The following is a 12,500-nucleotide window of genomic DNA, read 5'->3' on the forward strand; positions in this document are numbered from 1 at the left end:
TCGATCCGTGCGCTAGTTCCATTATTCGACTTCTCAGCTGCACAGGAACCATAACCTGCTTCAGGGGTTTACCTCCGTTCACATAAGGGTGCTTGTAGACGCGGTACAGAACTCCACCTTTCACTTCAAATAAAGTCTCAGCCTGGCCTCTCACAACTACGTCATCTTTCTCCCAAAATTTCTGTAGGCTCTCGTCATCACGCTGCATTTGCTTGAGCTTTTCTCTGTCAACTACAGGACTTTCTTCAGTATCTGGTACCTTCAACGGAATATGTTCTCCAGCTTTCTTAGCTTGACTTCTCGTGGTTACAGCACAAGCTTCTTGTACAGGAACTTGCCAGCTTGGATCTGGGTCGTCAGCGGCTCTTGCGCTTGGTACATTACCAATAATTAAATCATAAACAGCATCGGGAAGACACTGCGCTTCCACCTGGCCCTTGAGATAAGGTGTATCAACATCAATCTTTGCGATGGGAACTTTCCTTGCCGTATTGTCAATGAGTAGCATAACATTAAATTCGCCAGTAAACTGATCCTCAGACACAAGATCCCTCTTTACTACAATTCCACTACAACCAGTATCTCTCAGGACATCAACAGGCTTCTCTCCAACTCTACCTTTCACGACAGGCATTTTACTTCTCACTCCAGTCAACGGTTCAACACAAGCACTACTCAACAATGGAATCTTCTTACCACAGGCTAACAGCAGCTTATCATCTTTAATACAGGCCTTAACTTCTTCAACAGTAGGTTTAACCTCAGGTGGCTGAACTAAACAACTGGCACTCACTTGACCACGCTGCACAGGGTTACCATCCTTACTTTGTCCTCCTGATCTGCGTCCACCTGATCGACAGTTTCTAGCTTCATGTCCCTGCTTACCACATAGGAAACACTTTCTTGTTAGGGTTGGGCAGTTGACAGCTTTATGACCTCGGGTGTTGCACTTAAAGCAATGCAGAGCTGGTGGATTAATCTGCATGTTCTTGGCTTCGTCCCTCTCCGGCTGCACTGTTGGCTTTCTGCTCGTTGAGCTGAACAAATGTTTACCATGAGCCTCCAAGTACTGGTCAGCGATCTTCGCAATCTTTGCTAGAGTCTCAGGTGCCCTTTCTCGCAGGTGAATTGCCAAATCCTTAGGGCAAGAGTCAATAAATTGTTCTTTGACGATCAAGTCCTTAAGACCATCAAAGGTTCGCGCGGTATTTGAAAGCTCTAGCCACCGTAACAGGTATCTGTCCAGTCGCACAATAAACTGCTCTGGACTTTCGTCAACTTCCGGTTTGGATGCTCTAAATTTTCGACGATAGCCGTCTTCGGTAAGGTCATATCTCTTCATTAACGCAATCTTTACCCTGTCATAATCCTTAGCTGCATCCTCCGATAGACGTGAATACACTTCTAGTGCCCTTCCAGACAACAGGGCACTGAGCTTCGATGCCCATCCATCTTTTTTCCACTTAGCCGTCTCCGCGAATCTCTCGAACCTCTGCAAATACGCGTCCAAATCGTCTTTACCATCAACAAACGAGGGGAGTTTAGGTGCCTTAACCCGATCCTCTCTCACTTCAGGACGTCCGTCAGCGCTCTCCACAGCCAAACGTGCAATTTCCAGCTCATGTTCTCTTCTTGCCGCTTCAATAGCCTCTTTCTGTTTCAACAGCTCGGCTTCCATCTCCAATTTTCTTAGTTCGCGTTCTTGTCGCCTGGTTTCTCTCTCTTCGTCTTCTCTTCTTTTATCTTCTTCAAGTAATCGACGTTTCTCTTCTTTTTCTTCTTCAAACCGCCTACGTTTTTCTTCTCTTTCTTCCTCCAATTGTCTTCGTTTTTCTTGTTTTTCTTCCTCTCTACGTTTCTCTTCGCGTTCTTTTTTCTTGTTCACGCACAAATTCAAGCAGCTTTTCTCCTTCCAGACCAAACTTTTCGCCAAGCTGAATAAATTTCTCCATTTTCACAGCACTAAAATTCCACGGCTCTTTCACTCGTTACAACTTTTTCCACAGCGCAGCTACTTCCTTCCAAGTTGTGATCCTTTCCTGGTTTCTGTAGACGGCAAACAAATGAATTCCTCTCCCGGACAGGCCCCCAATGTTACGAGTTCGTATGTTTTGAGGAAAGGTAGCTTGCAAACTAAACTGAACGCAGGGTTGTCGGAACAACAACAAGAAGATTTATTCCAAAATGAACGTAGTTTCCACGAAGTAAAACTCTTAACAACACGTACTCAATAAACTTACACTGCTTCTGTCACACTTGACTAAACACGGCCAACGCCAACTCTCTTCGCTTGTGAAAAACTAGTTAGAAAAACACTCCGCTTGGACTCGTCTACTTATATACTCTGACAATAAACTTCTAGAACTTTCTAAAATAGTAATGAATCTAATTATAGAAAGATTACAAAGCACGCCGATTTAGAAACGCTTACGCATGAACCTAAAAATAAACAAACTACGAACTCTCGCGAAGCTTCTAGAAAGTAACGCTTGTCACGCAATACTATTTTTCGTAACAACCTGCAACAACAGACCAAAGCTTTTTGGTCGTCAGTGTGGGCAGCAGTTAACGCAACAAAGATGGAGCTAATGCAGAAAGTAAGACTGTTTTACACTATTCACAATCCCAGTTTTATTGCTCTCTTAAGCTCGGAATTAATGACCGGGAAATACATGATTATACCTTGCCCAATTGGTTTGCTAAAATTGCTGATAACTTTGGTGCCCTGCATGTAGAGAAAAGACGCAATACTAAGTGATTGCTGGGTTTCTTCGTTTTTAAAAAGCACTGTGCGATCCTATACCTACATTTGGTTTACGCTCGGAGCAAGAACCTTTGAAAGACGCGGATGACGTAAGGCAAAGGCAGTTATAAATTAAGTGGAGCAACCCATGTTCAATAGTGAACCACTCATGCTTCTTCACACAGAACATTCAATGTCCTTGACTCCTTAGGTCAATAACATCAGTAAGATGGCAGGAACCAAAGGCTCAGTAAACTTTAGCAGATGCAAGGTCGAGGTGAAAACAGGCACTACTACGACCGGGGGCTCAGATGCAGACGCAACGGTAGTTGAGCCAGCTGTAAGTATGTCATTCAATAAATAAACGCCTCGGTTTTCAACCACAAACACGGCAAGGTACTTTACTCAAGAGGCCGGCTTTATATCACACCGTTTAACTTTACACATTCTATCAGTTACCTTGTTTAATAACTAAAGAATTCAACTGCCGGGCAGTTCATTATTTTGGCAACATGCATAGCCCGCCACTTGATGATTGCTTTATCAAGGCTTTTTTCCCGAGATCACACATTTTCCAATATTGAAACTTATACATACTGTATTGTTTTGCCATCACATCTTTGTGTTCCTCTTTTCAGGGGTACAGAATTCTAGGAGTAACCTGTTCCACAAACTTCGCCGCACAACATAATCTTGTGTCCAAAAACCAGAAATACATATGTAATTGCAGAGGGTATTCGGAACACTTTAAGCCTCTCGGAAACGAGAAAAAGAAATGCAACCTTCATTATTGGTTTTGCCCAATAAATTAAAAAAAAAAAAGATGTGTGGATCTTATATATATACCAGTAATAGTTTACTCTAAATAAGTGATCGAATGTACAGAACTGTGTCAGGGATCTCTATTCACGACACTGTCGCACAAGAAGCAAGATAAAGCTGTGGTCAACAGCCTGCTCAATTAAGCCAGTCTTGGACTGTGCACTCCCTTTCCCTGCTCTGGATTTAGTTTCAAATGTGAACGTAACATTTGTTTTTTATGCTGATCAAATCTAGTCACCGCTGCGTTTAATTTTGCAAAAATTTTGCTCAGTTACAGTGATTGCCACAGAAAGGAATCGATTGGAGAACATGAATTTTTCTTGCGCCGTCCATTTTCTTAAATCAATATATTAATTTGTACTAACTTTTGAGGCTCTATATATGCATTCGTTTAAACGCCAAACTGAGTATAGTTTTAAGTCAACATCGTATAATTTGAATGGTGAAGGTTAACCAATTTACTGTTTATTGTAATAAAAGATTGTCATCTGAAAGAAGTCAGTGATTGATAACCAAAATGATTAATGCGGATGAACGTTGATCAGTGAAAAGATGATCTGAAATATTGCTATTTTTGCTCGTATGTTCTAAGTGAAATAAATTTATAGACGAAAGGGGAAGTGATTTTCGCACTTATCTATATATCTATATATGCATTCGTTTAAACGCCAAACTGAGTAATAATAATAATAATAATAATAATAATAATAATGATAATAATAATAATAATAATAAGTATAGTTTTAAGTCAACATTGTATAATTTGAAGGGTAAAGGTTAACCTATACACTGTTTATTGTAATAAAAGATTGTCATCTGAAAGAAGTCAGTGATTGATAACCAAAATGATGAATGCGAATGAAAGTTGATCAGTAAAAGATGATCTGGAGGCAGTGTGGTCCAGTGGTTAGAGCGTTGGGTTTGCATGCGGCTGCTCCGGGTTCAAATCCCGTTCTAACCTCTGGCTTGGATTTGTTTCCGGTTGTCCCGGATTCAACTCCACCACGCTTTGTAAATAGCCAACTGGTTGCCTCCCGCCAGTTGGGGATCTTAATAATGTTTCTGTTAAGTTTGAATTGTTACTTTCACCTTGTTAACAGTGGAGTGCCTGTAAACTAGCTTGATAGCTAAGTGCACTTCCACTATAAACAAAGCGTTAAATTTTTTTTTTTTTTACATCTGAAATATTACTATTTTTGCTCGTAAGTTCTAAGTGAAATGAAGTTATGTATTAGAAGTTATAGACGAAAGGGGAAGTGATCTTCGCACATATGTAGATAATTTGAGCAATTGTCTCTCACAAACACCTGCATGAAAAATTCAAGTGGCTCCAAGGGGATTTGAACCCATGACCTCTGCGATGCCGGTGCAATGCCGGTGCAATGCTCTGCCAACTAAGCTATGAAGCCACTTTGTAGGTAGCAGGTCCATTTGTTGGGCTCAGATGTTCTCGTTAAAGGACACGATGAAATAAATGTATGTATTAAAAGTGCGGGTGATAGACAAAAGGGGAAGTGATCTTCGCATTTACCTAGATAATTTGAGCAAATGTCTTTCATATAGGTTCAAATGCCGTCAGTTGAAGCCACTTGAATGTTTCAGGAGTCCATGTGAGACAATGGGCCATTTCCGAGTTCATGCATATGTCTGCCTCCTCTTCAAAGCGAGTCTAAGTGCGAAGTTTTTGTAATGGTAATTGGTTCTACTTTACATATGAATGAAAACTAATTTTCGTAAGAAAAACTTTGCACTTAGACTCGTTTTGAAGAGGAGGCAAATATGAACTCGGAAATGGCCTATTGCTCAAATTGTCCAAATGAGTGCGAGGATCGATTTTCCTTTCGTAAGTTACAAGGTACAAGAGTTGGATGACTGCAAATGATCTGAATCTGGGAATGTGTTCCTTAAGGACGGTGCCTACTAAGGGTCGATTTACACGATACGATTTTGTCGCATGCGACAAGCTCACGACAGGCCTACGACATGACTTACGATTGTCGCACCGTTTTAAAACATGTTTTAAAATGCTACTACATTTTTTCTGACGTACACAACAATCGTAAATCATGTCGCGGGCCTGTAGTAAGCCGTTGTCGCATGCGACAAAGTCGTACCGTGTAAATCGGCCCTAATAGACACAAAAACATGCTAAATCGAACAAAAAAATGTTTTTTCCTCTACTAACAAATGTACTTTCAAGAAAGATTCGTATATAGCTACGACAACTTAAAAATTAGTGCCGGGGGACACTTCACCTTCTTGGGGCGTTAATAATTTACCTATTATCTCCCACACTGCATCCCCCTCTCCCACCCGTATCAATGTTGCTAGCAAAACAAAAAAATGCTGAAAACTTAAACAGTCAACATTGAAAGAGGGAGTTGGAGGGGGGAAGTGGGGAAGGTTGAAATTCTAGATACGGCGGGTATTGGAAGCTAGAGAAGGTGTTTTTTAACAGAGTCTCAACAATTTTGCAACTTGTTGTATCTCTCTGGAGGGAGTGACTGCCCGAATAGAAATGAATCTGATGGACATACGATGCATTAACATTTACGCGGCAGTCGTCTATGAAGTCACCTATGTTGCACCTACTTGAATAGAATACCTGAATATTCGAATTCGTGAATACCTAATTGAAAGGTATTTTTGCACGGTTTAGTTATGAATTTTGCAGAAAAGTAGATCTTAACAAGTGTTATTGAAATCCCTAAAGAAAATTGGGGGTAACCACGCACATTTCTAACTGTGTGAAGATAACTAATCAGCAATATTTGTAAAAAGCTTTGTTTGGCGTTCTTTTCCAAATAGAAGCTTATAATTACTGTGGAAAAAAGCATGATTAACTCAAATTTTCTTTTTGGATACCAAGAGCACTTGCTAAGTTCTGCTTTCGCCGGATAGTTTTAAACCGCGCAAAAATATCCCTGTATCATCAAGCACCACCCATACGAAACCCGAGTATCTTGAGATGCGCAGAACGTATGCGCCACAACAATATTTCAAGTATCGGATGCGTGTCCTACTTTTGGGTCGGTCGGTCAAATTAAAAACAATCACTTTCAAGCTGCAGAAAGAGTCGAGTGGCAGGGTGCGAGAAAGGTTGCACGAGAAGTTGCACGAATCATTGCTCGATGTAACACACCTTGCCAGTTGCAGCAACCGTTACGGAATGTAGAATTGAGTGCTACTTTCCGCGACGGTTGCAACGAAGTTTGTAGGCATTGCGCAGTGTAACATCTGTCCTGCAACTTGGATCGCAACGGTTTGCGGCACCGAGTTAGGACAATGTGCGATCCAGCGAGCTATGCGAGTCATGCGAGCTATGACTGTGAGTCATGCGAGTCATGGCTGCGAGTCATGCGAGTCATGGCTGCGAGTCATGCGAGCCAACACGCGAGTCATGCGAGCCAACACGCGAGTCACTCAGTTATTGAAAGCTAACTGTTTTAAAATTGGTGCTTCGACTTAATAACTGTTTATCAGTGCTATTTGAAATTGGTGCTTAGACTTAAATGCGAAATGCGCATGGCTCGCTGGCTCGCAGATCGTCCAGCCGCAGAGCGGCACCAGCCATTAAAAATGATCCTTTAACCTCATGTAATCATCGAAACGAGACAAATTGAATGAAACGTTGCTTAGTGTAACACCCGTAAAACAACTTGCTTCGTAATGTGAGAACGTTTGTAGAAATGGCGTTGCGAACAATTTGCACGAAAAATTTCACAGTGTAACTGCGCCTTTGGTGTAGACGTATTTTCCTCCCATGCGGACTGGAAGCTTCTCCTGTAGAATGTCACGTTTTCTCTGCGTTTGCGGGTTGCAATTGAGACTGAAAATCTGTACGGGCAAAACCAATGGTTATAATATCTCGGATTTTAATTTATTCCTAAATAATTTTTTCCTTGTATGGTTTGTTTAGAAACGGTCGGACGACGACGTATAAACGGAGAAAAAAAAAGCGGATGGCTTAATTATGTTGGGTGTAGTCCTCACGTAAAAGATGACTTCCGCTGAGATGCAGAATGTCAGTCACCTACAACAGCCCTTCTATTCTCAGGACTACAATCACCAGACGTCGATGCCATTACAGATGACTGACGTTTTACACCACAGTAGAAGTCATTTCCGTTTAGATTTATGAAAAGCAACCAAGATTATAATGAAATCTTAGGATTACACCCTGGGGGGGGTACTGCCATATATGGGCTATATGGGTATGTGCCACTGTGAAGGGTATGGTTTTCAAGCAGTTTACTCTAGCATAGGGTATTTAAATCAGACCGTTTGGGTCTAGAATAGGGTATTATTTTTCACGAAACTGACCAATTGGTTGAAGATTTATCTAGACTAAGGAAACCAAGAATTCCTACTCAAAAATATAAAAAAATGAAATCGGCAAGTTTAAATTTTCACGACTCAGCCTCAACAGCGTTGATAGACGACTATCATAAAACGCTACTGGATATTATTAACTGTCAAAAATCGGGATTCAGACGGAAATCGGTGGTATTAATACTGGTTAAAATTAAACAATTTATTGTCTTGATAATGCGTACGTACGTGCTTGGCATTGCTGGACAAGTATAAATAAATCCTTTTTTAATAAAGAAGTGATTGTGGTATAAGGTTTTGTTTTGGCTTTGTTTTAGACTGTGCTAGTGACCTCAGTTTCTGGAAAATAGCTACTCTAGGATAGGAGTGATTTGGGGAGTTTACTCTAGTATAGGGTAGCAAAATCAAGCTGAAACTAGCTCTGGTATAGGCTAAGGGTTCCAGGGTCCCAGCGGCACATTCCCACCCAGAAATTCCTAATGTACCCCCCCCCCCCTTCCCCCCGGGGATTACACCCACTCGGACGATTAAATTGCATGAAAGGTACATTGAATTAAGTTGAACAAAGATTTACCTCCATTTGTGAAACATGGACCATGATTATCCGCGAACAACAGAGTTGTATTCCTGCGTTTAATAGAAAAAAAAAACAGTATCGCCCCTCATTTTTTATCAACGAGATGCTTCTGTGAAGCATACACTGGGTTGCCTGTGGTACGTGCTACAGAAAATCAGAAGGCACTGAATTGTGTGGTATTGAAATACAGCATTCCAGTCTCTGAAGAATAACAAATAAAAGAGAAGCGAGAAACATTGGCTTCTGGGCTGACATGTTGATAATTTTCAAGTTCCCTCACAACTTCTTTTTACCACAAGTGTGCCCTCTGAGCATCTGAGGGCTTTCTAATACTAAAGTTCACTGAAAATAAGCCCTGCCGGGCGGGGTTAGTGTTTGGATGGGAGACCAAAATAACGTATCCCTCTTAAAAAAGAAGCATCGGACCGAAAATACTATTAACTCTAACAAATGCGAACTCAGCAAGGTACGGATCTTTTTAGCTTGCTTTATGCAAAACAAATATTGATGAAAAAGCAAATAACTATTGATACACAGTTTTCAGAAAGAGCAGAAGGAAGTTTCCCGGACGGTCGATCGAGAATAAAATATTTACGACATCAAAACAACATTAATTTTGAACCGTGAATATAGAATATAAAAAGTTACGATCAGCGACAAACATTTTGGGAGATTTTTGCTATGTTCAAGTAAATTGCAAAATCGAAAAGTGACATGGCCGGAATTCAGCGGGCGCCGTGATTAAGTTACCGCGGCATGTTTACTCGTCAAACAGTGAAGCATCTGTGTCAAATGATGGCAAGATACCGGGTTTTTAAAAAGTTTCTTTTTCTGTCAAGTGTTATAAAGTTTGACAATGAAATGAGCGAAGTCAAAACAAAGATCACAATCGCCCAACTCTTGTTTATGCAAAGTCAAAATTTACTCTCCAAGACGCGTACGACGTTATTATCACCAGGTAATTCCATCATTTTGGAAATAGCAGCTACTTTATTATTCATCTGCGTCACAAGTTTTCACTGATTTTGGGGCTCATTTTGTTGAAACTCAAGCACGCTTTCAACAGGCCTTTGAACCCTTCCTGCTTACAGAGCAATACTAAAAAACTTCTCGCATATCACATTTCAACGTTAAGCTCGAAAATTCAATACACAACATGATATTATAATTCACAAAGGCAGAAAATACCACAGAATCCTTTTCCAGCGAAAGTTTTATTGAAACAAACAACATATTTGCTCTTAGAGGCGAAAACCTCTTCCTATTTCATTGCGTGCGTGAAGACAAGAAACTCAATTGTGTCAGATTACCTTCTACTTCAGGTAAATACTGCTCACTTTGATTTCGTCTCGACGGGCGATAGATTGTTGTCGAAGTCCAGTACTCGTCGCTTTTGAGATTCATGCCTAGTTTATCCAACTGACTTTCCATTATTGAGCTCCATAAGGGTATATTTTGTTTAAGGATCCACTAAAACGCCATTCGCGTTGCATGACTTTCGACGCCATTGCAGGCTAAGTTAATGATTCTACTGTGTCCACCAGAGAAATCTACGCAGTTCCACTACCCTCTCGATCCTAAGAAAATACGCGCAGAAGGCTCTATCCACAAAGACACCACTTACCAGGGGAGTGACAGGCAAGACTTTTACCGACACGGAAAAAAAAAAAAAAAAAAAAAGAAAAAAAAGAAAAAAAATAAAAAAAAGAAAACAAACAAACTAAACGCAGACCTCGACTGGGTTTGCCCATAGGCAACCCAGTAATTACTTTTATTGTTGACGTTAAAAAAACATCCAATACCGTTGACGTTGCTTGCTTGAAAGGAGCTACGAGCTGTTTCGATTTTCAATAGCTTATCTTTTCTTTAAAAACAAAACAAAACAACTGAAAGTGGCTTATGCGTAATCCACATCATGACATCCAGGATTACATGTTAATAGTGAAAGTCTTTGGCCCGAGGTTATGGGCCCAGAGTTGAGTCGGCCAGACAGAAGGCAACTGACACAAACTGACCTTGGCGGGTTGATAATTAATTCAAACAAGGCAACAAAAGCTTTTCAAGTTGTAAAAACAAGGCACCAAGGTATACTCTACTCCAAGTGATAACAGAATTTTCTAAATTGCGTTCTTCGTGAATTCGACTTAACAAAAGACTGAATGAACGGTTTGATTTTTTCCAAGGAGAATTCTCAAGATAGGTGTACATAGTTTCCACGGTGCCCAAATCAAACCCTTAAGACATCAACTACACAAGTTAACCGCAAAGGGACGATTCCAAAATAAGAGGTATCTGCGGCCTACCCGCATCAATTTCATTCGCCTCATTTTAAGAGAACAGGATGCAAAATTACACCGGACTTTGGAACCGTTTAGGTGCGGAAACCACAGTGGGGAGTAACATTTATGGACCATTTTTTTTGCAAACGTGTAGGCGCTTTGCATTTTGTAGCTAATCTCTTGGCCTTTAAATAGCTTTTTTGCCCGCTCCCATTGCCACATGTTTCTTGAAGGAGTATGAAGTTACCTTCACCGTATGCCAGCTTGAAAGGTACACGCAGACATAATTCCCATTATGTAATGAGGGATAAGTCAATTCTTCGGCTTCTGCAAAGCCTGCCGAAAAGCAGTTTAACAAATTGTTGATTTCGCAGAAAAAAAATTAACCAAGTGAGGCATGGATATTACGAAACGTGACCCATTTCATGGGGTCAAAACCTATTGTCAAATCATAAAAAATCGCCCTTTATAAATCATGTTCCACATTCGATTGGTTGTTCCAATCCAACCAAAATAGCCAACGGTAATTATGCTCGTCTTCATTGCTAGAGAAACTAATTTTTATTAGAAGATAGCAGTTTTAAAAGCTGAGAACACTTAGGCAAACAACAAGGTATGTCTCACTACTTTAGTGGACTCCACCACTTATTAGTTATGTCATCAAGTCGGGCTACGTACATGAATATGATCTACATTTCGAAGTAAAATCAGGCTACTTTTAAAAGAACGGACAATATGCTAACACCAATTTCTTTTACATCTGTAGGGAATTAGTTGCGGGAACAAACTGTGATGAAAAATAAGGCAACGTGATTCTGAACTGAATATCCGAAATAATCTGCTTGCTTGATAACAACGAAATTTTGATTAAGTGTCGTGTGGAGATTTAGCATGGCACTAATTTGCGTGAAACGTCAAAGACCAAACGACAAGTTTTTGCTTGTCACAAAAGCATAAAAATTCTCTTATTCCCACATGTCTCATTGTTTTATGAAGTTGCTCAGAATGTGCAGCTAACAGGGAAAACAACGAGCTAAAACTTGAATTTTTACAAAATGCAAATTTCAGCTTGCCGCACATGATAACCCACCCGTGAGGTATCATTTACATACACACAGCGGAAGCAGTGTCTCCTCCGATGTGTCTCCCGGGTTCTGTGGACCTTTTATTCATCTAACGCCGTCTCTTTGCTTCAAACAATCTAATATTTAGTATCTCAGGGAATAAAGAAAGTTTAGGATACGGAGCGTGTCTTTATAGCGGAGCTCCGCGCGCGCCGAAGACGCGCGAGCGCGGAGCACCATAGCTAAGAAAATATGGTAACCCATCGATGTGAGAAAATTGGGTTTTGTAGCCATGACGTCATGAACGTCCGTACGTATGTCCGTACGTCCGTCCGCCCATCGATGTATGCCAATGTGACCAGTGTCACGTAACCATATCACGAGCTCAAGTTTAGAGCTCATCGAGGAGGCAACACTCCAGTTTACACTATAGCTAGTTTACAGCATACATCTTTGATATTGGACATCAATGTTACGGTCAATAGACACCTGTCAAAACAAGGTATACGCTAACCAGTATCACGTGACCATATCGCGGGCTCAAGTTAGACCTTATCGAGGTCAGCTGGTTTTTTCCGCTGATCAATAGACCATATTCGTATTCTCAGTATTGGACTGGAACTAGCTTGCAATGGAGGCTAATGTGGGGAAATCTTTTCAAATGCAAATACTCTTTAATATAT

The 12,500-nt window shown here is 40.7% G+C and overlaps 2 protein-coding genes across 6 annotated transcripts in view; both read left to right on the forward strand.

The window, feature by feature from the left end:
* LOC137980052 (uncharacterized) overlaps positions 1 to 4,184 on the forward strand; it is a 15,474-nt gene extending 11,290 nt beyond the window's left edge. Inside the window, exons 5-6 of one of the 2 annotated variants that reach the window (XM_068827402.1) lie at positions 2,955 to 3,083; positions 3,382 to 4,184. In XM_068827402.1, the coding sequence (XP_068683503.1) occupies positions 2,955 to 3,083; positions 3,382 to 3,555 (303 nt within the window). In that variant the 3' untranslated portion in view covers positions 3,556 to 4,184. The remainder of the gene's footprint in view (positions 1 to 2,954; positions 3,084 to 3,381) is intronic. The other variant, XM_068827403.1, reaches the window with a different exon arrangement.
* The window catches only part of LOC137980041 (uncharacterized), a 42,057-nt gene that overhangs the window by 24,219 nt on the left and 5,338 nt on the right, over positions 1 to 12,500 (forward strand). The window lies entirely within an intron of this gene.

This window comes from Montipora foliosa, chromosome 12, assembly GCF_036669935.1.
Source record: "Montipora foliosa isolate CH-2021 chromosome 12, ASM3666993v2, whole genome shotgun sequence".
NCBI classification, from domain to species: Eukaryota; Metazoa; Cnidaria; class Anthozoa; order Scleractinia; family Acroporidae; genus Montipora; species Montipora foliosa.